Consider the following 23,692-nt stretch of genomic DNA (forward strand, 5'->3'; position numbering starts at 1 on the left):
CGTGTATTTATTCAAATAATTACGATTAGCCAACTTTACTGCTGGGTGCCTGTTAGGATACAAGAATGTAAACCTTTGCTGTCAGTCTAGAGAGATTAGTAACATTTATGAAAAAAGATAAGGTACGAGATATGGGCACTGAGCCGAGTGCATCTGCTCTGAGAGACTGACTGATTCTGACAGAGCGGTGACTTTATCCTTAACCTACATCACTAATAACTTACTATCTGAGGCTGCTAAATAAATTGTTGAATCAGTACAAGGGAGTACAGAAAGCTAGGTGTGACTAGAAGTTTCATTTAAGGACTGCACAGATATTGGAGTTCAGGGGTGCCTTTTAGAAAGGGTTGACTCACATAGGCAAATAATTCACTTATGACTTAAAAACAGTAATTTCTGGGACGCCTGGGTGGCTCAGTGGGTTAAGCAGCTGCCTTCGGCTCAGGTCATGATCCCAGCGTCCTGGGATCGAGTCCCACATCGGGCTCCTTGCTCGGCAGGGAGCCTGCTTCTCCCTCTGCCTCTGCCTGCCTCTCTGTCTGCCTGTACTCACTCTCTCTCTCTCCCTCTGTCTCTGACAAATAAATAAATAAAATCTTTTTTTAAAAAAAAAGTAGTAATTTCACATCTTTTCATAAATAGTTGGGGGCAACTAGTGCGGTATCATAAAGACATGATTGAGAAGAAATCACTAAGTGTACCATACATACACTGCACTCTTGAGGTAATGGGGATTCCCCTAACTCCAGAACCCGAATAAAAAAGATCTTCCTACAAACCATTTTTCCTGAACTTTGTGTTTCCCTACAAATGGTCTTAATATTTTTTTTCAAAACTTTTAATTAAACGTGTTTTCCCCATTGCTTAAAGGGAATGAACAAAACGTCACAAGGCTCATTTGGAAGATGGTGACAGGGGATTCCCTGCTCCAGAACGTTGGAAGCCGCTAGTTTAAATCGGTCTGAAACGGATGGCTGTCCTCGGGTGGTATCTTCCGCGGCTGTGTCATTTCAGTCGAAAAAAAGACAGAACTATTTGTGTCGCTTAAAACCTTAAATAGGGGAAAAGCCACTTGCTGTCATTTCTTTATCTCATTTTTGAGAGAGCGTTTGTACAAATACACTAAACCACTTTACCGGTAAAATGTTGGCGCGAGGAAGCCTCTCAGGCTGGCTCCTCCTCGTCCCCCGCGCAGCCCGTCACTCTCTCAGCCAGTTACAGGGGAGCGCGCCGGCGCATCCCGTGAGTCGACCGCAGCGGGGATTGTGGGAAGTGTAGTTTGGAGACCCCGCCTTCTTCGCCATTCCTCTAATGGCTGCTTCCGGGAAGGTAATGTAGGAACTCGTCTCCAAAGGATACTTAAGATTGCTTCAGTGTATTTGTAGAACAGGGTTAATATTTGCACCTCGCCGCGACAAAGCAGGGATTCTTTTTAAAATCTTAATCTCAAGTCCTGGCACGAACTTGTCTCGGGGTTTGATTTATTTTTAGATTTTCCTGGGCGGGCGAACTGACCAACTTTAAATCTAGTTCCCCTGCTTGAACAAACTGTTTTCTGTAGTTATTAAGACATTCCTCTCTCTCCCCTACGACCTCTTCCCTCTGCACTGACTATGGCCGTCTCTTTAATAATAATAATAATGCTGATGATGGTGATGGTGAATAATTCTTAAATCCTACCCTCTTCTGATTAATAGGCTCTGTCACGTGAAGCCTCTTAGCCTCAGCGATCCGGAACTCCAGGAAGGAACGATTTCGAATCAGAGAGGATTATACGTAAATTTTTTTTTCTTTTTTTGGTAAGTTTTACTAATTCCCCACAACTTCACAGACTTACATGTTGGCGTGACTTTTGCTAGATTTGTCTGCATTTCCTGGATGGGAGAAATCCTAAGGAAATGTAATTTTTACTCACTGGGATATTTTAAATTTCCGAGTGTCTTGTTGCAGGTTTTCTCTTTGTTCTTAATATGTTCTGTTCAGTTTGCTTAGTTGAGTCACACGGTGTCGGCATGAAAGAGTGTAGAAAAATTGCTGGAGTCAAGGAATTAACATGGAAAGAAGATGAGCCTCAAATGACCATCCTTAAATACTTTTTATAAACTTAACCTATTTTTTCTACCATAAAATGAGAATATGGGTCAGAAACTTAAATTTAAAAGGTGTGCGGATTGTTATTTATGTATTCATACTGTCATTTGAAAAGGTGGGAATTTTTAATGATTCCTTTTTGTTTCTTCGTTTGATTTCCAGAAACCTTCAGTCCTCGAGATCCAGATACCTGAAGATCCCAACATCATGACCTCAGTTTCAACACAGTTGCTCTTGGTCCTCATTTCACTGCTTTTGGTGCTGCCAGTTGTTGAAGCAGTAGAAGCTGGAGATGCAATCGCTCTCTTGCTAGGGGTGGCTCTCAGCATTACAGGCATTTGTGCTTGTTTGGGGGTATATGCACGAAAGAGGAATGGACAGATGTGATTGTGATGGGCCTTCTGCATCGAACCTTGCCCGGAAAACCTTTGTGTTACTGAGGTTAAAAACTGAGCTTTAAAGTCTAAAAGTTCCCAAGAAACATGGTATTTTCACATTCTTGTCTCCCTGTAAATGGGAACAAATTAATATATGTTAAATGGGGGGGGGGGACCTACAAAAAATAGTGCACTGAAAAAAAGCAGTCTATAATTCATATATGTTAGTTAAAGGGTCAAAGAAGTCAGATGATTGAAATTTACACATTATTTCATAGTTTCTCAGAATTCTTAAAGTGCATGAAGTAGGAACAAGGAAACCCTTGCCCAGAATCCTAGGAAATTGCCAGTTCCTCCATCATTGAGGAGTCTTTTTCATATTTTTATTAGATTTTTGTTTTGTTAATTCCCAACTTAATATTGTATTTAGAAATCAAATATAGTCAGAAATTAAAATTTTTATTTCTTTGGTGGAGAAGGTAATAAAAATGTATTCAGTGTATTTGATGTTAAAATTTAGAGAATATTTAATGTAAAAAAATACTTTATATTGACATTGAAATGGGGAAGAGATTTAATGTTACAAAAAAAAACCTTTATATTAACTGAATAATATCTCCATGATGAGAAGTACTATATTAAATATAAACTGTTATGTTTTAAGTTAATGTGTGATGTTCATTTCTGTTTATTTCAGGTTGTTTTTATCTTTGTATGGACTTTTATGCCAGCTAAGTGGCAGTGCCTTACCTAAAGTGATCACACTAGCTTATAGTAACACTGTCAGTGATAAATGAGAAATGGGCAGTTTCGAGGTAGAAGTCCCTGATAGAGAATTCACAGATACAGAAGGAAAAGGTAATAGCCTACACTGATTGACACCCTAACCAGACGAAACATACCATCTCTGATCTCAAAATGTCCCAAACTAGCAATATCATCTGCGGACTTGTCCAAAATGTAGAATCTCTGACCCCTTCCAGACCATTTGGATCATAATCTGCATTTGTTTCAAGAGCCCAGGGTAATTTGTGTGCATTTTCAAGTTTAAGAAGACTTTTTTACACTGTTTGAACTCAGTCACCTGAAGGACTTGAAAAAATTTCAGATTTCCAAACCTTTCTCCTAGTTGCATTGTGGTAATTTTAAGTTGGGGCCTGGAATTCTATGTTTAACAGAAGGCCCTCATGATTCTTTTGATTCTGTAGATATAAACCAGCAGAGAATAGTCTGAGTAAATCAGACTATATGAGGGTCCTAATGAAAGCAGGCAATCAAGTTTTTTACTCAAATAATGCATTATCCAATCTCTAGCTCTCCAGGTGACATTGGGAGTCTTAATTTTGATTGAAGAACAGGCAGCAGCAACCTAAAATTCTGTTTATAGTGCAGTCCTGCAGGTGAGCCCACCTGGCTTGCATGAAGGGGTTGGGTAGAGGGTACAATAAGTGAGGGACAGCTATACAAACAGAAACTGAATAGATCTGTTTTTGTTGTAGCTGTTTTATTTTTTCACAAGAGAATGCACTAACATTTTTTTGTTCAGATAAGTTGGCAGTTACACATTGTGTAATTAGTAGAACTTAATTTTATATGTCCCCCCCCCCTTTTTTTGAAAGATGGAAAAAGGAAAGCAGATTGTAGAATAGTTTGTCTTAGCTCATAAACCAGCCCATTCATACTGGCATAGAGAGGCTGCTCCTTCTTCCTTATACATCTGAACTTTTTCATTGGCATTGGGAGAAATAAAACTTAAAGCACACTCTAAATCACAGTGCATTAGTCAGGTACTATTTTTAAAATGATCGAAATAAGGCTACAGGCAAACATTCTTTAATGAATGATGTATTTCCTGAAGTGCCTAGAAGGAACTAGAAAACTGCCATTTTCTTATTTTTCCCTTAAAAGTAGAGAATTATGAGGTAGTATTCAGGAATTTTGACAGATAGGTTGAGGAATACCTTCTCTATTTTTATGTTCTTTTTTACCTAGGTTGCATTATATGGTTTATCCTTTCTGTTCTGAAAAGAAGAGAAACTTAACAGTGGCTCTTAACCTTTTTAGGGTCACCAGCTCCTTTGAGAATCTGATGAAAACTGATCCTTTCCATGGAAAAATGCACATACATGCTGGGATTTTTAGATTAATTTCAAGTAGCTCACAGAGCTGAAGCCCAGGAAGAAATCCCGAATTTAAAATTTCTGTGCTTGTCTTTTTTTTTTTGAGGTTCTTCCAAATTCTGGAATTTCTTGATTTGCTCTGATGGATAACATCTGCTGTGGAGCAGTTATAGGAGGAATGAGATTGACACATGTCCCTCAAGTGCCAGCATAATTCACAGATGTCTGGTAAATGCTCTGTACATGTTAGCTCAGTTAAGTTCACTTACAAAGACAAAAGACTAATAATTGAAATCAACAAGAAGTGCTGGTAACCCACCCATTCCTCTAACACCCAAAATCGGTGTGTTTCCTGCATCACTTCTTTCTGGCTGCTTTCAAGATTTTTTCTCTGTTCTTTGTTTTCAGAAGGTTGACTATAATGTGGCTTGGCATGAATATGTTTGGGCCCTGTTTGGGGTTTGCTTAGCTGCTTAAACCTGTAGGTTTATGTCTTTTACCAAATTTAGGTAATTTTTTGTCATTATTTTTTCAAAGACTCTTTTAGCCCCATCCACTTTTTCCTTTCCTATTGGGACTCCAGTGACCCAGTTGTTGAATCTTTTGTTCTAGTCTCACTTATCCCTAGGTTTTTTATCTTTTCAGTATTTTTTCTCTGCTGTTCAGACGGGGTAATTTCTCATGTTCTATCCTCAAGTTCACTGATTGCGCCCGTGTAGTTTTTAGTTTTAAATTTTCCATTTGATTTTCTTTGTAGCTTCTATCTCTTTGCTGAGATTTGTTATTTTTTCATTTATCAAGCATGTTTATAATTGTTGATTAAACTTTTATGATGGCTGCTTCAAAATGCTTCTCATAATTCTAACATCTTATTGGCATCTGTTGATTGTCTTGTCTCATTCAAGTTGAGATCTTCCTTGGAATGATTTTCCATTAATACCTGGACATTTGGGGTGCCTAGGTGGCTCAGTGGGTTAAAGCCTCTGCCTTCGGCTCAGGTCATGATCCCAGAGTCCTGGGATCCAGTCCCGCATCGGGCTCTCTGCTTGGCGAGGAGCCCTCTTCCCTTCCTCTCTCTCTCTGCCTGCCAAATAAATAAATAGTATCTTTAAAAAAAAAAATACCTGGACATTTGGGGTATCATATTAAAAAGCTGGCTCATCTTAGAAGGTTGTATTTTAGCAGGCCTTCTCTGCCAGTGTTGCCTTGGGGCAAGAGAGGTTGTTGCTTCCTTACTGCCAGATAGAGGTCCCAGCAACACCTCATTAGTGTGTCCCACATGCCCTCTAGTGACCCCGAAAGTAAGGTCCAGACATTCTACATGGTCTCCACTGGCCCATGGCCTTTGGCGTTTCTGGGTTGCCAGGTTCAGAGTACCTAGTACCTAGTCAGAGACCTATGAGGAAAAAGAAAATCCAGAAAATGCACTACTATGACTGTCTTCTGGTCCTGAGGTCCTAGCTGATCTGCCTTCTTTCCACCTTTCAGAAACTTATTTATTTATTTATTTATAGATCATGACCTGAGCTGAAACCAAGAGTCAGTCACCCAACTGACTGAGACACCCAGGTACCCTTCCTTTCAGAATCTTCTTTTGTTCCAGGGTTTTTAGCTGTATTTAGTGAAAGGCATAGGAAAAAGTATGTCTACTCCCATCTTCCTGGAAGCAGAAGTCTCCTCAGTGCATATTTAAAGAGTGAATTTTTTAGAAAAAAAGAAAATGCCAGGTAAAGCATTGATTCAAGATATTTCCCTTAATAGACCTTTGTCCTGTGATCCACATCTGCCCTCCCATCTTCACCCACCCATCATATTATTTATTTCTGTTCTTACTCAGTAACCTCAGTTAGGGAGTATGACTAACAATGAAGAATGCAGGAGTGCAGGTGAAGTTTGAAAAAAGTGAGCTGTATCCATATTTTGTCTCAGCAACAAGAATGTGAGGACAGCTTCTTGAAAAACTGGTATGAAAAAAGATGTAATACCAAATGTACCAACTGTGAAGGAACTAGGCCCAGGAAATCTCAAAAGCTAAACATCACGTGCACCTTCACCCTCTTAAAGGCTTTCTAAGCTCTGCAGAAGCTTGACAAAATGCCATTTCCAACTTTGGGTATAGGAAAGATAATGTAGCTGTACAGCCTGAGACACATAATGAAGGGAGAAGAATTCTCTGTGTACAAACCATCTCTCTCCCAAGGACTCAAAAACTCTCTTTGTGGTATCATAACAGGGGTGAAGAGCCTAACCTCTGAAATCCAACAGATGTAGATAACCAGGCTCCACCACTTAAAAAATGATCTTTGGCAAGTCACAGCTTTTAAATTTCTGTCTCCCTATCTGTTAAATGGGGATGATAACAGTACCTTCCTCATAGATAGATGAGGAATACATGAAATAATAAGCGTGAAAGGTTTGGCATGCCTAAGGTCATTATTACTGGAATTTGGAGATATTTTCTAGACATGGGGGGAAATAACTACTTGATAAGCATCAATTTTATATTTATATAGGATATAAATCCCATATTAGCAGTCATTATATTTTAATTTTGACGTTTTCTCTGAGTATTTGTTTTTTTATCATAATTTTTCTTCTACCATTGTAGGCTTACAAACTGATGAAACTCAAAGACATCTGTGAATAAAAGAAAATTTGGCTTCCCTAAAGCTTCCCCAAATTTTGAAGGGAAAGAAAGAAAAGAATTGATTCTGTTTTTGTAATTCCCAATGGGTTGACCATAGGTCCTTACTAATTGACTTAGCAGTAACTGCTTCTTCATTTAAAGAGATACAGGAATTTGGTTCTGCTTGTTCAGGAAAATAGCAAATTGGGTCTATATTCCACTAGGAAAAGTGCTCTGACAGTTCTCATCTCCTTGGAAGTCATCAACATATAAGCAACATAAAATTTGTTCAATGTTTGTTTCCTGTGATAGGGAGTAGAGAGGGAGCCCTTATTTAGACTTCCTGAACCCAGACAGAATTTTTATTCTTAGGTAAGGACAGGGTCAAATAAGTAAATGTGTGTATGGAATAACATGTTTAAATTTTTTTTTATTTTTAATAGCTTCATTTTTCTAAATCACTTATGTGATTAAATAGTAGACATCTAACAACTAAATGCAAAAGGAGAAGACCAGAAAAATGTGATTGCTGCAAAATACTAAAATGTGGTTTAGTTTTCCACTGATTTGTAGGATCAGAGCTATGATACCCTCTCACATATTTCCACTGAGTCCATTATATATGGGTGATTAAAATTTTGAAAATATTAGTTGGCACTTGATAATCTGAAATGAAATTATGAAATTTTATATACAAGAGGGTTAATTATCTTTAAAGGGCTAATCATGTAGCACTTTGTTAAACATTGGGATTATAAATATCATATTTCTCAATATTAATCAAGATAATTATGCTTTGGATAAATGTGCATGAATCACTTAACAAAGAATTTAAAAGCAGGCATGATCACCAAGAACAGAAAGTATACCATATTCTATTTCAGATGATTTGTCAGAACAACCCTTTCATTTTACCACAAAAATTACCAGAGCATTTCGATAGCAACATAAAACAATTTTATGGATCCTATGATGACATATGACCACTTTCCCTTGTTTAATCAACATTTTTCAAGAATCATCACTGCAATTTAGAGAGAAAAAAATAAACTACCAGGCAATTGTCCTTGAGCCAATAATTTAACCTACACGATTTCTTCAGTAATCTCTGAAAGTTTTCCTAGTGATTAGATTTTGTGGTTCCATAAAAGGAGGTTTACTAATTTCAAAACTAATAAAGTCTAATGTGTTAAAAATATTGTAATTACCCATTTTCACTCGTCAGCTCAAGGAGCTGATTTCCTCTTTGAACTTCTCACTGAAAACCATAAGCCTAGTCATTTGGTACATTTTTGGATTTCAATTGAGTGAAGCGGGTGAAGCTCATTTTCTGTACTGAACGAGTATGATTAGGGATTGTCTCAAGAAGGAAGAATAAAAACAAACCGTAGCCCTGACACTCCCACTCAAAGCAAACATCCCACACACTAATTGATGTCGGCCTGGTAGTATCCAGAAAGAAGCAACCTTGCAGTTTTGTGAGCTCAGTCTTTTCTGGCACTACCAATGGAACTCAGCTAACAGGAACCATCTTCCTGCTGGCGGCGACAGACAGTTGAGAGCATGCATAGCACCTTCCTCCCTCATACTCCACCTCCAAGCCACACCTAGGTCTTACAGAATCCATCTCCAAGTTGTGCCTAGGATTCACCCACTTCTCTCCATCTTCATGGCTCCTACCCAAGTTCAGATCACCATCATGATGTGGATGAGATCCACAGCAGCACTCTAGCTGGTCTTCTGACCTCCCATCTTAACCCTCTGTGATCTTTTCTCAACACAATAACCAGGACCTCTATTTCTCTAGTCTAATCTGTGTCCATGACCTTCAACCTACCTTATACTCTCGCTTTCAGGCATATGGTTTTTCACTTCCTAGAAAGTACCATGTGTATTCCCTTTTCCCTCTCTCTCTCTCTCTCATTTTCCCTACTTCCCCTGCTTTCTAGGTCTACATGTTCCTTCTTCTGCCTCTAGTTTCCTCAAGTTCACATTCCTAGGCTTGAACTACACATCTTTAGAATGTCACCCCTGGCCCTTCCTATTTGAAATACATATTCTGCTCGCTAGCATTCTTTACATCTCCTATCAGGTACATACCACTCTGGATTTGAATCTCTGTTGACTTATTTTTGTCTCAACCAAACCCAATGCCATCTCAGGCTTCTAAGCTCTGTGAGGACAGGAACTGAATTGCTAATCCACTATTATACTCCTGGCTTCTAGCACAATGCCTGGCATATAGAAATTATTGTTCACGCAATCTTTTATAGAATGAATATGTGATACAAAATTAACATAGCAAAGGCATGCCCCAGCCTAGGATACACAGTGGATCCTTCCTCTCATTGAGCCTGTATGGGCCTTCCTGTCCTCAGTACAGCTCTACCAACCTTTCAGATTTTCCATGGGTTGGTCTGAGATTCAATGCAAGATTTTACCATTTTCTTGGACATCTAAATAATTATGGAACATGAGTTTAATAAGCATTAACGTATAATCTAGTTAGCTGATTACATACACTATTACATACACTATAAAAACTTGCATTACATATATATATTTAGTGCTTTGTTTAGAAATGATCCACCATTTTGAAACACAGTATGATCTTGTTAGTCTCCTCCTCATTCTTTACTCATTCTCTACTCCAGCCATACTTCTATGCTCATATTTCATTTGCTTTGTAAATGTCATCTCCTCCAAGAAGCCTTTCCCAAAAGAAGTTAATAATATCCATCCTCCAGAATCTGCAGTGCATTGTTTATACCTGTATTAATGTATTTCATGAGACCTTATTTTATGGTTATTAAAATACTCACTGTCCCTTCTCACCCCCACCCCCCTTCCCTTCCATCCACCTCTACCCCATCACCTATATCTTGACCTTAAAATCAAGACTGTGTCTTTTTATTAGTACTCACACACCCTGCCCTTGCTGTTAAATGTTTTCAGTGGATACTTGTTTCTTTCTTTGTGTATTGAATTTAGTGCCTGAAAACTCCTGAAGAACAGATTAAAATAGTAACACTGAATAAACAGATCTATATGGTGACAGAGGTATAATATTGAAGCTAATATTATTGATTTTTAAAACACTACAGGTTGAGAGTTTTCCTTTTACACACAAATGTGTGAACTCTACATTTTGGAAAGCAGTTGACAATTCATTTTTACTCTAAATGTCATCCATTGAAAAAATCCACTGTGAAGTAATCACAAGACAGTTGTCAACATATATGTAGTTCTTAGATAATGCTACAGGTGATGTGAGGTGACATGTGATGTTAGATGATAGATGATGTCATTTCAGGCCTACCGGCCCACATTTCATTCAGGTGAGAAGGTTTTATCAGAAAAAAAAAAAAAAAAAAAAAAATTAAGGGAGAAAAGATACCTGGAGCTGCCAGTCCTTCTACATTTCTGAAGATAATTCTCAAATAAAGAGCCCCAAATAGAATTCCCCTTCTCATCTTTAGTCATAGTGAATGGTCTATCATGGAGCCCCTCTGTAATTCCACCCTGCTCTCTGTCCTGCTGGGACTTTCACTCAAGTGCTATGACTTTCCACCTCTGAAGAGTAAATCAGTTTAATACCCATGTATTACTGAAATGCAAAGAAACAATAAATGTCATTTTTTTCATATCCTCTTGTTCATCCAAATATTTGGGCCTCTATAAAATAATTCTCTCAGGAAATTGTAGACTTAAATTTATTGATGTTGTCATTATTCAAAGCATATTTGGGACTCGTAGTTGGCCTGTGACATGCTCTTCAAATATTCCCAATGAAGGGAAGACTTTGTCATCAGACTTTTGGTTTGGGAAATGAACCAGAAGTAGATCAGACCTGAGGCCTATGTATGAATAAGGTGTGTGACTAGAAATAGAAAGAACAACCACTTGGTAAACTAATTCTCAAATTGTATGGGAGCTTTGCGGTCTCTCATTTTACAGATGAAGACACTAAGGCTTGGAGAGGTCAAGTTACTTAGAGAAGTGGTTACACAGTTTGATAAATGAATTGATAAGTGTCTTCAAGGTAACAACAACAAAAAATTTTTCCGCAAGTTCTAAGTCAAAATAACTGGTTATTCCACTATGTAATGTACTATTTTTTGACTAAAGATATTATGAAATAAAACTGAATAATGAAATAGCATAATAACAAAATGACCCATCCCTTATCTGCCCTCAGTAAAACTTTACTTTCACTTTTGTATGTCACCTTCCACATGCATAAATTTAACAAAACTAGAATAGGGCATACATACCATTTTGTTTTCTAGTTTCTTGTTAATCATTTAAGTATTTCATGGATATTTTAACAAGCAAATAATATTCCATTCCATAGACTTGCCATCACTTAGTCAAAATCTGTTCATTTAATAATGCTGGACCTATCAATGCTTTCCATCACCTTGCCATTACTGACAACACTATACTGTAATAAGCAAAATAAGTCATTCTTGCTAAGTGCCAAATAGACATTCCTATGCTTTGAACCTATGGTTCCAACCTAGAAATTAATTTTTAAATATTAACTTCTAGATCATAATTCAGCAGACACAAATATGTACACAAATACATTTATAAAGTGTCTGTCATTCTGATCCTCTAAAGAAGCCATGTTTTCCAAACTAGAGGCATTTACTATATAGTACTGTGCTAGAAATGCTAGGGGTCTAGGATTATAAAAGACTTTGAACTCTAGGTGTTTAAAGGAAAGTTTCTTTATTTTAAGATTTTGTTTATTTATTTGACAGAGAAAGAGAGGGCAAGCTGGGGGAGCTGTAGGCATAGGGAGAAGAAGAAGAAGGCTCCCCCCTGAGCAGGGAGCCTGACAATGTGGGGGTGCATAGGGCTCAGTCCAAGGGTCCCAGGATCCTGACATGAGCCGAAGGCAGACGCTGAACCCACTGAGCCACCCAGGAAGATTTCTATGCAGGGAAATAAGATGACAAACCTCTTACTAGAGAAAAGGCTGAGTCACTCTGCACTTGTATGACAAGCAGTCTATAAATGTGATAAGAAAAATCATATGTTCTTTTGAATATTCATTTTCAAAATTATTCTTACAGTTTTCACAAGTGAAAGTAAGGGTTACTTGTCCATTGATCCCTGCATTTATTATTCTTAGTGGTTAGTAATAATGATAACTATTGAGAAATATTAACTTAATCATTGTTGAAATAATAAGTGCCAAACCACATGATGAGGTGTTTCCTCAGTGCTATTGCTCCATGACAGAAGTTTATGAAAACACAGCTCAGAAAGGCTGTGTGATATAGTGAAAAGAACACTGAACAAGAAGTCAAAGAGATAAGAGTCCAAGTTCTGGCTACACAGCAAACAGATCATGGGGCGCAGGGCAAATCACAAGTTAACCTGGGCCTCATTTTCTCAGTCTGTAAAGGAAAATACAAATGAGTAGAAATAGTCAACCTAACTAACACACCTATTCCACTGATAGGCACTTCAGTCAAAAATTCCTCTTTAATGAAGAATGTACAAGCCAAAGTAAGGCCTTGGCAAACAGGTGGGGCCAACCCTGAAAAAAGACAGAAGTAGGTCCTTGATAGATGACATGATTTAAGGAAAGCCAGCAGGAGACTTCCAAAACCCAAAATGCCTATGTGCTATACACTCTTCAGTATTGTTGTGCTATCTGCAATTCCACTGTTAATGGTGCCTCTTGTACATCTTGAAGTCTTCCTCTAGTGAATGTTAATATGACTTCAAGTCTGCACCTTTAACTAAAAATGAGAACCCTCAGGGGCACCTAGATAGCTGAGTCGTTAAGCATCTGCCATGATCCCAGTGTTCTGGGATCGAACCCCGTATCAGGCTCCCTACTCAGCAGGAAGCCTACTTCTTCCTCTCCCTCTCCCCCTGCTTGTGTTTCCTCTCTTGCTGTGTTTCTCTCTGTAAAATAAATAAATAAAATCTTAAAAAAAAATAAAAAATGAGAACTTCCAAATGGAACTCCAAATTGGGATTAGACTCTTGAGATGGGGAGTAGGTAGAGAATGATGGATAAAATTTCCTGGAGAAGGGCACCTGGGTAGTTCAGTTGGTTAAGCGACGGCCTTCGGCTTGGGTCATGATTCTGGAGTCCTGGGATTGAATCCCACATCAGGCTTCCTGCTCACAGGGATTCTGCTTCTCCCTCTGACCTCTCCTCTCTCATTCTCTCTCTTTCTCTCAAATAACTAAATAAAATATTTTTTAAAAATTTCCTGGAGAGAGGATAAGGGTGAAAAATACCTCCAAATACATACATAGTTGAACTGTGTGACCAGTGTTTGGTCCTGCTTACAACAATGTTTAATTTGGGGGGCACCTTGGGAGCACCGTTGGTTGGGTGTCCAACTCTGTTCTGGCTCAGGCTATGATTTCAGTGTCACGGGATCCAGCCCCGGGTCAGACTCCGTGCTCAGTGTGGAGTCTGCTTGCGATTCTCTTTCCCTATCCTTCTGCCCCTCCCACTCATGCTCTCTCTTTCTCCAAAATAAATAAATAAATCTTTAAAATAACAACAGCAGCAGTGTTTAGTTTTACCTTGCAATCTATTAAATTAATCATGTCAACCTAACAACAGCAGTCTTAAAAGCAGAAAACCTGTCTTTTTATTTTGCATTATTCTTAAACACCCAAGATGAGGCTTATCACACCATAGGCACTCAATACATATTTGTAGGTTGATTGAAGGACTCTATCCACAAAACATCCCAAATGGTTTAAATGACAAAATAAAGGATTTGATAGGAAAAAATATAATCTACTTTGGTAGCCTGAAAAAAACCAAATAGAATCAAAATAAAATTCAAATTAGTACCAATACCATAAAAATATAAAATCAAAACTAGGAAATAACACTGCATGATCCTATAATGGCTGTTGCAAATTTGTTTCTATATTTTATTTTTCTATATAGGCATAAAATGTTTGTTATATATATATTTTTTTGGAGTGGCCACAGGCCTACTCCAAAAAAGAGGTTTATTTTTCTATATAGGCATAAAATGTTTGTTATATTGGTTTTTTTTGCGTGGCAGCACTCCTACTCCAAAAAAGAGGTTCCCCTACCACCTTGGGCTTGATAAGAGAGCTTATACACCAATGTACTCAAATGACAGGACTCAAAAAATAGAAGGGGACACCTGGGTGGTGCAGTTGGTTGGGGGTCTGACCCTTGGTTTCTGCTCAGGTCATGATCTTAGGATCGTGATATTAAACCCCACATGGGGCTCTGGGCTCTACCAGATTCTGCTTAAAATTTTCTCTTTCCGTCTACCCGCCTCCCACTCACACTCTCCCCCACCCCTGCTCACTCGCTCTCTCTCTCTCAAATAAATAATTAAAATCTTTTAAAAAACAAAAATAAAAGAAGGCAGGAAGGAAGAAAGGGAGGAAGAAAATTACTCTATTTAAGGGAATCCGTAGTTATTTTAAAGACCTTCCACTACAATGAAGAATTGTATGGATAAAATGAATTTTCATTTATGTTTTATTTTTAATAAAAGCAAGGAAAGAAAGATGCATTCTTGGTCCAATTAGGAGCCTACTGCACTAATCTTAGGAAGAGAGGCTAATGTTTTGTTGAGGGAGCAGCCGCAGGGGAGGGGCTGAGAATAGTTGGGTTGTTTTCCTCCTACTTCTCTGCTATTCTTCCACTATCTTCTTAACTGGTTTCTCTTGCTCTTCTGATGCCTTAATGTTCATTGATTCTTCAAGTCTCAGGCGTTGGCCTTCTCCTAATTCTCCTTCTTAGAGAATCCTTCTGTTTCCATTCCAGTTCCATCAGTGTGGCCCCCGGGGTTCCATTATAAGCAGACAAGTCCTCTATGTCTGGCCCCAACTTTTCACATTCCAATTCAAGACTGACTAGCACTTACAAATGATGCCATGTGAATGGCTGTCACCTCATATTCATTTGCTAAAATTAAACTTATCTTCCTGTCAAAACTGAATGCCTCATCTGATTTCTCTTTGTCTGTGTGTGTATGTATGCATGCATGTGTCTGTTAGTGTGTGTGTGTGCCAGCCAAACTTGAATTTGTTCTATTCCCATAACCAGGCATAATGTTGACCTCCCTTGGTTCTTTCTCATCACAGTTCTTTCTGTTGACTGTTCTATCACTCTAGTACTCATGCCCGGGCTTATTTTTCATAAATTCAAATATTTTAGAATTGCAAATCTCTGGCTTTCATCTGCTGTCAAGAAGAAAAAAAATGGGAGTGGGGGTATGAACTTACTCAGGGTTTTTTACCTGTGTTAATTAGACCCCTAGGCTCCACAGAACTGCCTTTGCAGCTGCCAAATCAAACAATAGAAGCCCAACAGAATATGGCTCCAGCCCCCAGGCCCACTTTTCCCAGAGCAGCTCCACTATTATCTGTTTGTAGGTTACTTTCAAGTATGATCTCATCTGGGAAAAAAAAAAAAAAAACTTGTAACATTACCTTAAGAAAAATAAGTTTGAAAAACCACTGTTAGGTGATGTTTTAAGATCTTCAACTCTAAAATTCAAATCCTATGGAATCTGGTAATGTAATTATTAAGATAGTATAAAAGAAATTCCTCATTTAGGAATTAGGAATGAAAGAAATTCCTCGTTTGGGTTTCTACTTCTATGCACCTTTAGACAATTTCTGGCTCTGGCAACCTGGAGAATTTGAACGAATTGAGGGTAAAAATACAGGAATTATTGTGAGTTTCCCAACAGTCCGCAGGATAACATGGTAAGCCTCTGAGAGTCCACAGCATCTGTGATAAAGTAGGGGTATATCCCCAAGACCACACGTCCTTAGGATCCCAGACTTCTTCCCATACTGAAGCACCTCATGATGATATGCTTTTCCAGCGCACCCTGTATTTCATCTGCACACGAAAAGAGGGAGTTTCTAGGCTCCCGGTCCATGGAGATTTGACCTTTTTGGCTCTATCTTTTTGTTTCCAGCCTTTTTGCAACAGTAAATAAATAAACAAATAGTATTTGACAAGTACTGCCCTGAAGCGTGAAACACGCTGGTTTGGCCGTCAAGGTGCAGGAGGTGAAATGCACTAAGTGGGTTCTGTGTCTGAGGTCTAGAAAGCAGCTACTGAGCAAACCGTGCTGGGATGGGGGGTCGGGGTGGCCTGCCACAGAGCCATGCTTCACACACAAGATAGTGGAGACTTCATCCAGGCTTCAACTTTTGACAGCTGGTTTTTCTCAAGTCTGCTCACCAACTTGACATTGTGTACCTGATTAATTCTGAGTATGAGAATTCACCTTCCTAGACTTATTATTCTTATCTCCACTGAAGCCTTTAGGCTTAATGGCTCGGATCTGGTTTAAGCATGAATGTGTGGCTAGTCTAAATAGAGATGACTGTAAGTATTATAAAATATACACTGGATTTTGAAGACCCAGTGAGAAAAAAATATATAAAATGTTTTCTTAATACTATTGTATTATATTGAAAAAAATACTATTGAATTGATTGTATGTTGACTTACATTTTGGATATTTTTTTGATATATTGGTTTAAATAAAATATACTATTAAAATTAGTTTTACTTGTTTCTTTCTGCTTTCATATTTTGGCTACTGGAAAATTTTAAACTACATGCATAGCTCACATTAACTATCTATGGAAGGACTGGATTAGACTTGAAAGGCACTGTGATATACTGAGAGTGGATAAGACCAAGTGGCCAAAAAAATCTAAATCAAGTTTCTGATTTTACTGCTTCTTGAGGTAAGTCACTTAAGCATAAATCCCAGCTTTTCCATTGACCTTGGGCAAGTTAATTAGATCTTTCTGTGTCCCCAAGTTTTTTCATCCATAAAATGAATCATGCAACCTACCTTATAAGGTTTTGAGGAAATCAAATAAGTTAATAAATGCAAAGAACAACAACTGTCACATTATAAGCACCAAATAACTATTAATTATTTATATCTCTCAACTTGGTTTTTTATTACACTAAGAGAAGAACGATAGATACCTCATAGGATGAAGTTAGAATGCACTCTAATAATGTATTTAAAATTAATTTATAAATCATAAAAACTAGATAAATGTTTGTAACTGTTCAGTTCTAAAAGTCATTGAATCTATGCAACCCTGATGGTCATTACAAAGTTTCAGTCCTCCAGGTTAAATATGAATTTAGCATTCATACTCCTTCATCCTTAAGTTTCAGTAGCTTGGTCTACTGTGCAGATTTTTGTATCCTATTACAGACTATGCTGAGAATGACTTTTTAGTTAAACATCAGAAGGACATAGAATTGATGCCAACCTTATTCTCAAAGTCATGTTTATACACATATACTGGAGCATTTAACTTGCTCTCTCAATAATTTTGATACTGCAGAGTTTTTAAGTTGACTTGGGGCTTTCCAAAACATATTATACATTAGAAGTATCTGAACATATTATAAGAAAAGATTGCAGCCACATATATGGTACAACTCCTGAGAGTAAAAAAAGAGATTGTTCTTTAATTTCTTTTCATGCATACTTGGAGATTTATTAGAATAACAGATGTAAAAGAAAAAAATAATTCTTCGGATAATTTTTTTAATAAAAACTGTTATTCATTTATTTCACTAATAGTACCAAATGGCTACTACCTGCCAGACACTATTCTAGGTACCAGGGAAATAAAGATAATAAACATAGACAGAAATCTTGCCTTCATGAGGCTGTGCAGTTTCAAAATTCTTAAGAGAGCAAGTTAAATATCAAACATATGTGTATATACCCAAGTTAGATGGTTATGTTGGTAGGCATCAATCCAGAGCTTTTTTGACTTTTTACTAAAACACCATTTTGAACTTAGTCTGTGAGTAGGACCAAAAATTCAGTCCATCTCTTTACTAAATGTCAGTGTATGTATGATCTTCTGTAGTAAAGACTCATTACAAAACCCCAGCAAGAATCTCACCTATTCAATGCCAGATGGCACAAAAACAAACCATTTATAGAGTGGATTACAAGTAGGCTGTATACAAAAGTGCTGTCTCCACATGATTCCTAATCTTTCAACCAAGTGCCAAGGGTTTATGTGCTTAATTCCCATTAGAATTTAGGTGAATTAACAGTGCATGAATGAAAAAATATATATATCCTTAACTGAAAAGTAAAAATCTTGAAGACATCCCTTCAAGGTAAAAGGTCAAATTTTACATGCATTTTTTAAAAGAGCTTTTAAAATTAAATTTCAGAACTGTTGAGGTTCTAAGTGGGGAGCAGATTAAGCATGTGCTGACTTGGCTTAATAGAAGCTGAATTTTGGAAAGGCTGCATGGTGCAGTGGAACCACTCCCTGAGCTAGGAGTCCACAGACCAATTGAGGTTTAGTCTCTAGCTCAAGATCTTAAAACTTTCTCAGTGAAGGACCAATGTGTGTGAAAGTTTTTATATAGAGTGCTAAGCAGTCAATACTCCTGGACCTGCATACAAGACACATTGGAATGAGTAAATACCTAACTGATAGAGAATTTAAAATTTTATATGATAGAGTTATTGTTTTTAATCAACCAATCAGATTTACTAGGAAAGAAATGGAAGAAACCCATGGTCCCCTCAGAAGAAACCTGCTAGTAAAAAACCTGGAGCTTAAAGAGCTGTGGTTGTCAAGGGATTTAATAAAAGCAGGACAAAATGACAGCAGTCCTAGACCTGCACACAACAATCCCATAATGACTAGAGGAAACACTAAACTAATATGTAATATTGCCAAAAATGTCTGCATTAAGTATTATCACAGGAAGACAAATTATTTACTTGGAGGCTTATCGCTGGTATTTATCCCTCCATCTTACCCAGACAACCTCTTGCCCAAATAACTAGCAACTAATTCGGAAAATGTTAGAAGCATACCTCTATTCTACAATTTTAATTGGGATTAAGTGATATGAAACCCATAGCCAGAAAATATTTCAAATACTGGAACTCTTGGCATTGGGCCACTTCCACATCTACCTCTTAAGCCTGTTCACCTGCCCATCTACATGCAGCACAGTGACATTCCAAGAGATGATGGGTAACAGCAAGAAGTATAGATTATTGAGTTTGTAGATGTAAGATATTCTGTATTTGAATCTTTATAAATAAGACTCACATTTGTCATAATGCATGCATACAACAGCACACCTTATGCCCCATGGGAAAGATTAATGATCCCTTAACAATAGCCATGTCAGAAAACAACCACTATCAATCACATACCAACGGCCAATACAGAACGTCATAATTCTGCATCTGATAAAGGAGAAAGGCAGTCCTGACCAAGTTCTTCTATGCAGTGAAAGTGTACACACCCAACCCTAGTCATTGCTGCCTGCTGAAAATGAACCCACCGTGTCTCAAGTTGTTGGAAGCATTGTTCTATGTCCCCCTTGTTCCAGAGATTACAAACTCTATCATAAGTTTTGGCCTTTGTTCAAGCTAAGAGGACTTAAAGAGTGATTTGGCTCGTGTCTTTTTAATTATATTCAATTAGTAAGATGAATCAGCACTATTTTATATAAGAACCTTTTATATTTGGCTCTTACTTAAGCCTGGTAACACAGGGAAAGAAGTATTTTCTAAAAAGAAAACAAAGAAAAAGCAAGAAAGATAATCCTGATTTTTGCCTAACAGTGGTATCATCCTTGTGAAGTCTTTTTCCAGATAAATGACCAGTTTCATTTTCAACCCCTCTCCTGTCATATATTTGAACACCAGGTTAGGGGCTCAAAGGATAATATATCTTCTCTTGGCTTCCAACCTGCATGAGAGACCTTATGTTACTAGAAAATGGTTTGAAATTACTGAATAGTAAGGCAAATAAGGAATCATGTAAATGTTAATGTAATAAACCTAAGAAGAAAACAAAATTCCCCCAAATCCAGAGTAATTCCTTGGCCAAGAAAACTTTCTGCCTATAATACAAATAATTATACCAACCTTATTAGATTAAGAAAAACAGAGTACATTTGGAACCTGTGCCATTGTTTTTTACTTCTTTTCCTGGTGTATATCCTTCCTTGTATATCTGTTTATATCTATATCTATATCTATCTATATATTTCCTTGTATATATTCTTCTCACAGTGCCCAGCATAGCACTCTTCATGTAGTAGGTTCATAAACTCACATTCAACAAAAATGGGTATATTGTACTCTATGTGCCAGGTTCTGTCTGGACACCAGAGAAGAACAGGGCAAAATAAGACAACATTTGAATTCCCATAAGGTTCATATTCCAGTTAAGACTAGAGTTTGCTGAACGAATGAAATAATGTTGCCCCTGGACTAACTCTTAAATCCTTTTTAATGTAAAATCGGGCAGAAAGCATCACAAGTTTATTTTTGACAAGTGTCAACCAAGTTAAAGTAGTAAGCACATGTACGAGATATGGGAAGAGAAAACTACAAAGTTTAAAAAAAATTAAGAGAAATGAAAGTAGATGGGCTAACAAGAAAATCAGAATGCAGGACTAGACAGTTAATAGGGGAAGCTCTTAAATTAGAGTCTAGGTTAACATTCTTTACTTTCGGCCATATTTTAATTATGCCCATTTGTCAAAAAGCTAAACACTACACAAGTTTAAATAACCATAATCTGCTCATATTATCACAGACCTGGTGTTTATAATAATGGCCTTAATGCACTTACAGATTGAGGCAACCTCTGAATAATCAAAGAAAAAAATGACTTCTATGTCCTGAGTTTTAAAAATCATATTGTATTTTTATTCTGTGAAAATTTACAATCCACGTAATATATATGACTCTCCATTAACCTGAATATTAAATTAAACTTCCCATTCCTTAATTATTTTACCAACAGTTACTTTGCCTTCCAACCTCTTCTCAATGCATACACACACACACACACACACACAATCACACACACACCACCCACACACACACACATGCACACCCACATGGGTCATGCTTTTTTTCATGGTTAAGATTGACTCTATTTAAAAAAAAAAAAAAAAACAAAAACGTAAAGGGGAATGAAATAATTTCAAACATTTTAATAGACCAAGACTTTTGATAAAAACTCTAAAATTTTGCCAGACATTAATAGGGAAACTTGTATTTGCTGTCTTCATTCACAGGATCACATTTAAACAATGTGTAAAAGAAGAAGAGGTGTAAAGACTTCTAGAAGAAGAAGGCATGCTATACTCATTTAAATAACTACCACTTTGTTCTTAGAACATCAAGGGAATCCATTAAAACCTTTATCATCAAGACAGTGCTGTCATTAATAGCAAAATTGTTTCTTAGCCTGACTTTATAAAACTTTACACCTGTGCCCCTCACTTATTAATCCCTGTCTGACTCGCTCTTCTGAAACTATTCTCTCAAAAGTTGCTAATTTCACCAAATCCAATGATATATTCTCATCCCTCTTCCTTTTAAACTTCCTAGATACAACTTACACTTGATGACCACAGCCTCCTTGAAATTCTCTCCTTCCTCAGAGTCTGTGACTCTGGCTGTCCTCCTTCATTTCAGTTTGTTCTATTTCTGGTTCTTCCATTTTCCTTCCTATTTCTTAAATGGAGGCATTCCTTTCATTTTTCAGTTTGCCCAGAGGGAGCAGAACGGGTTTTTGGTTTTGGTTTTGTTTTTTAACCTCAGCCTCCGCTTCTCTCAACAATCTCTCCCTTGGCAGTGTCATCCAACCCTTATCGTAGGTCTACTGTCATCCATGGGTACTTCCTGAATTTGGGCTCTTTACTTCCAACAGCATATACATCAATACTGGGATGTTCCACCAGCATTTTACATTCAATATGTCTAAAATTAACTCGGAATCTTGTTTACTGAACCAACCCTCTCTTTTTTTTACTTTTGCTGCCTCAGTTAATGATGTCTCCTACCTCCCAGTTACTCAAGCTCCAAACCTTAGAGTCAACTCTTACTCTTCCATCTCCCTTGCTTCCCTTATTTAATCACTTGATTTAAAAAAGAAAAAATGTGGCTTCTACTTCCTCTTAACAATCAAATCCATCCCTTTGTTTCTTGTCATCCCAGCCCCTCGGCTTCTATCCAATTACGCTCTCCCTACATTGCTGTCGCGGCCAGCACACGGGTCCTTTCTCTTCATTTTTCATTTCTCGCGAGATCTAGCTCAATGACTCCTTCGGAGGAGAACCTCAACACATATTTGTTAAATGAAGTCAATAAAGGAACAAGTTTTCAGAGAGAAGGAAATTGTCAACATAAAGGTTAGGGATGGTAAATAACTATATTTTTAAAAGCCTGGATCTTAAATCGAGAGAGAAGTTCTTAGAGATGCTAGCCTTAAAATTAAAAAATGAATTATATCAACGCTTTGAAACCGGCTTTGTGACAGAGGAGAGAGAAAAATCTAACAAATCAATCTTTTAGCATTTTGGAAAGGAACATGCCAGATTCTTTATCTTTTTAGAACTCATTAAAATTCTGAAGAACTCTCACTGTTTGAGGTGTTCACAATTATGGTGATTCCTGGCTCCTAAAGCACAATTTTTAAAACCCAGTGGCAGTTTTGGGGTCTAGAGCATTCTTTCACTTTGTTGTTCCTCAAGCAGGTAGAGCCCTAGAAACTCACAGTTACTTAGATGTCACAGTGAAAAAGGTTACTTTTTACAACAGACTAAGGAGTGAAAACCATTATCAAAAATAAATGCATTGGGGAGCTTAGGTGACTCAGTCAGTTAAGCGTCTGCCTTGGGCTCAGGCCATGATTTCAGGGTCCTGGGATCGGGCTCCCTGCTCAGCAGAGAGTCTGCTGCTTCTCCCACTCCTTCTGTCCTTCCCTGCCCCCCCAACACCCCCCCTCTGTACAGGCACACTCTTTCTTTCAAATAAATAAAATCCTTTAAAAAAATAAAAATAGGGGCGCCTGGGTGGCTCAGTGGGTTAAGCCGCTGCCTTCGGCTCAGGTCATGATCTCAGGGTCCTGGGATCGAGTCCCGCATCAGGCTCTCTGCTCAGCAGGGAGCCTGCTTCCCTATCTCTCTCTCTCTCTCTCTGGCTGCCTCTCCATCTACTTGTGATTTCTCTCTGTCAAATTAATAAATAAAAGCTTTAAAAAAAAATAAATGCAAAATCTCCCTTTCTGTTGGCCACTTGTTCCAGGTTAAAGAATTTTTTTTTTTTTAAGATTTTATTTATTTATTTGACAGACAGAGATTACAAGTAGGCAGAGAGGCAGGCAGAGAGAGAGAGAGAGAGAAGCAGGCTTCCTGCGGAGCAGAGAGCCCGATGCGGGGCTCGATCCCAGGACCCTGAGATCATGACCCGAGCTGAAGGCAGCAGCCCAAACCACTGAGCCACCCAGGCACCCCTAAAGAATTTTTTAAATAAGTTCTTGGAAAATGTTTCCATGTTAGTCCCTGATGAGAGCTTTCTTATCAAAATAACTTCCAGAACATTTATAAAATGTCTCTTTTTCAGGGCGCCTGGGTGGCTCAGTGGGTTAAAGCCTCTGCC

The 23,692-nt window shown here is 37.8% G+C and overlaps 1 protein-coding gene across 1 annotated transcript; it reads left to right on the plus strand.

Moving 5' to 3' along the window:
* The first annotated feature begins 1,249 nt into the window (after positions 1-1,249).
* SMIM30 (small integral membrane protein 30) lies at positions 1,250-3,131 on the plus strand. Its single transcript, XM_059395650.1, has 3 exons — positions 1,250-1,329; positions 1,698-1,799; positions 2,254-3,131. The coding sequence occupies exon 3, from the start codon at positions 2,299-2,301 to the stop codon at positions 2,476-2,478; it is 180 nt and encodes a 59-aa protein (XP_059251633.1). The 5' UTR covers positions 1,250-1,329; positions 1,698-1,799; positions 2,254-2,298; the 3' UTR covers positions 2,479-3,131.
* Positions 3,132-23,692: the final 20,561 nt, after the last annotated feature.

The sequence above is a fragment of the Mustela nigripes genome, chromosome 4 (genome assembly GCF_022355385.1).
Source record: "Mustela nigripes isolate SB6536 chromosome 4, MUSNIG.SB6536, whole genome shotgun sequence".
Taxonomy (NCBI): Eukaryota; Metazoa; Chordata; class Mammalia; order Carnivora; family Mustelidae; genus Mustela; species Mustela nigripes.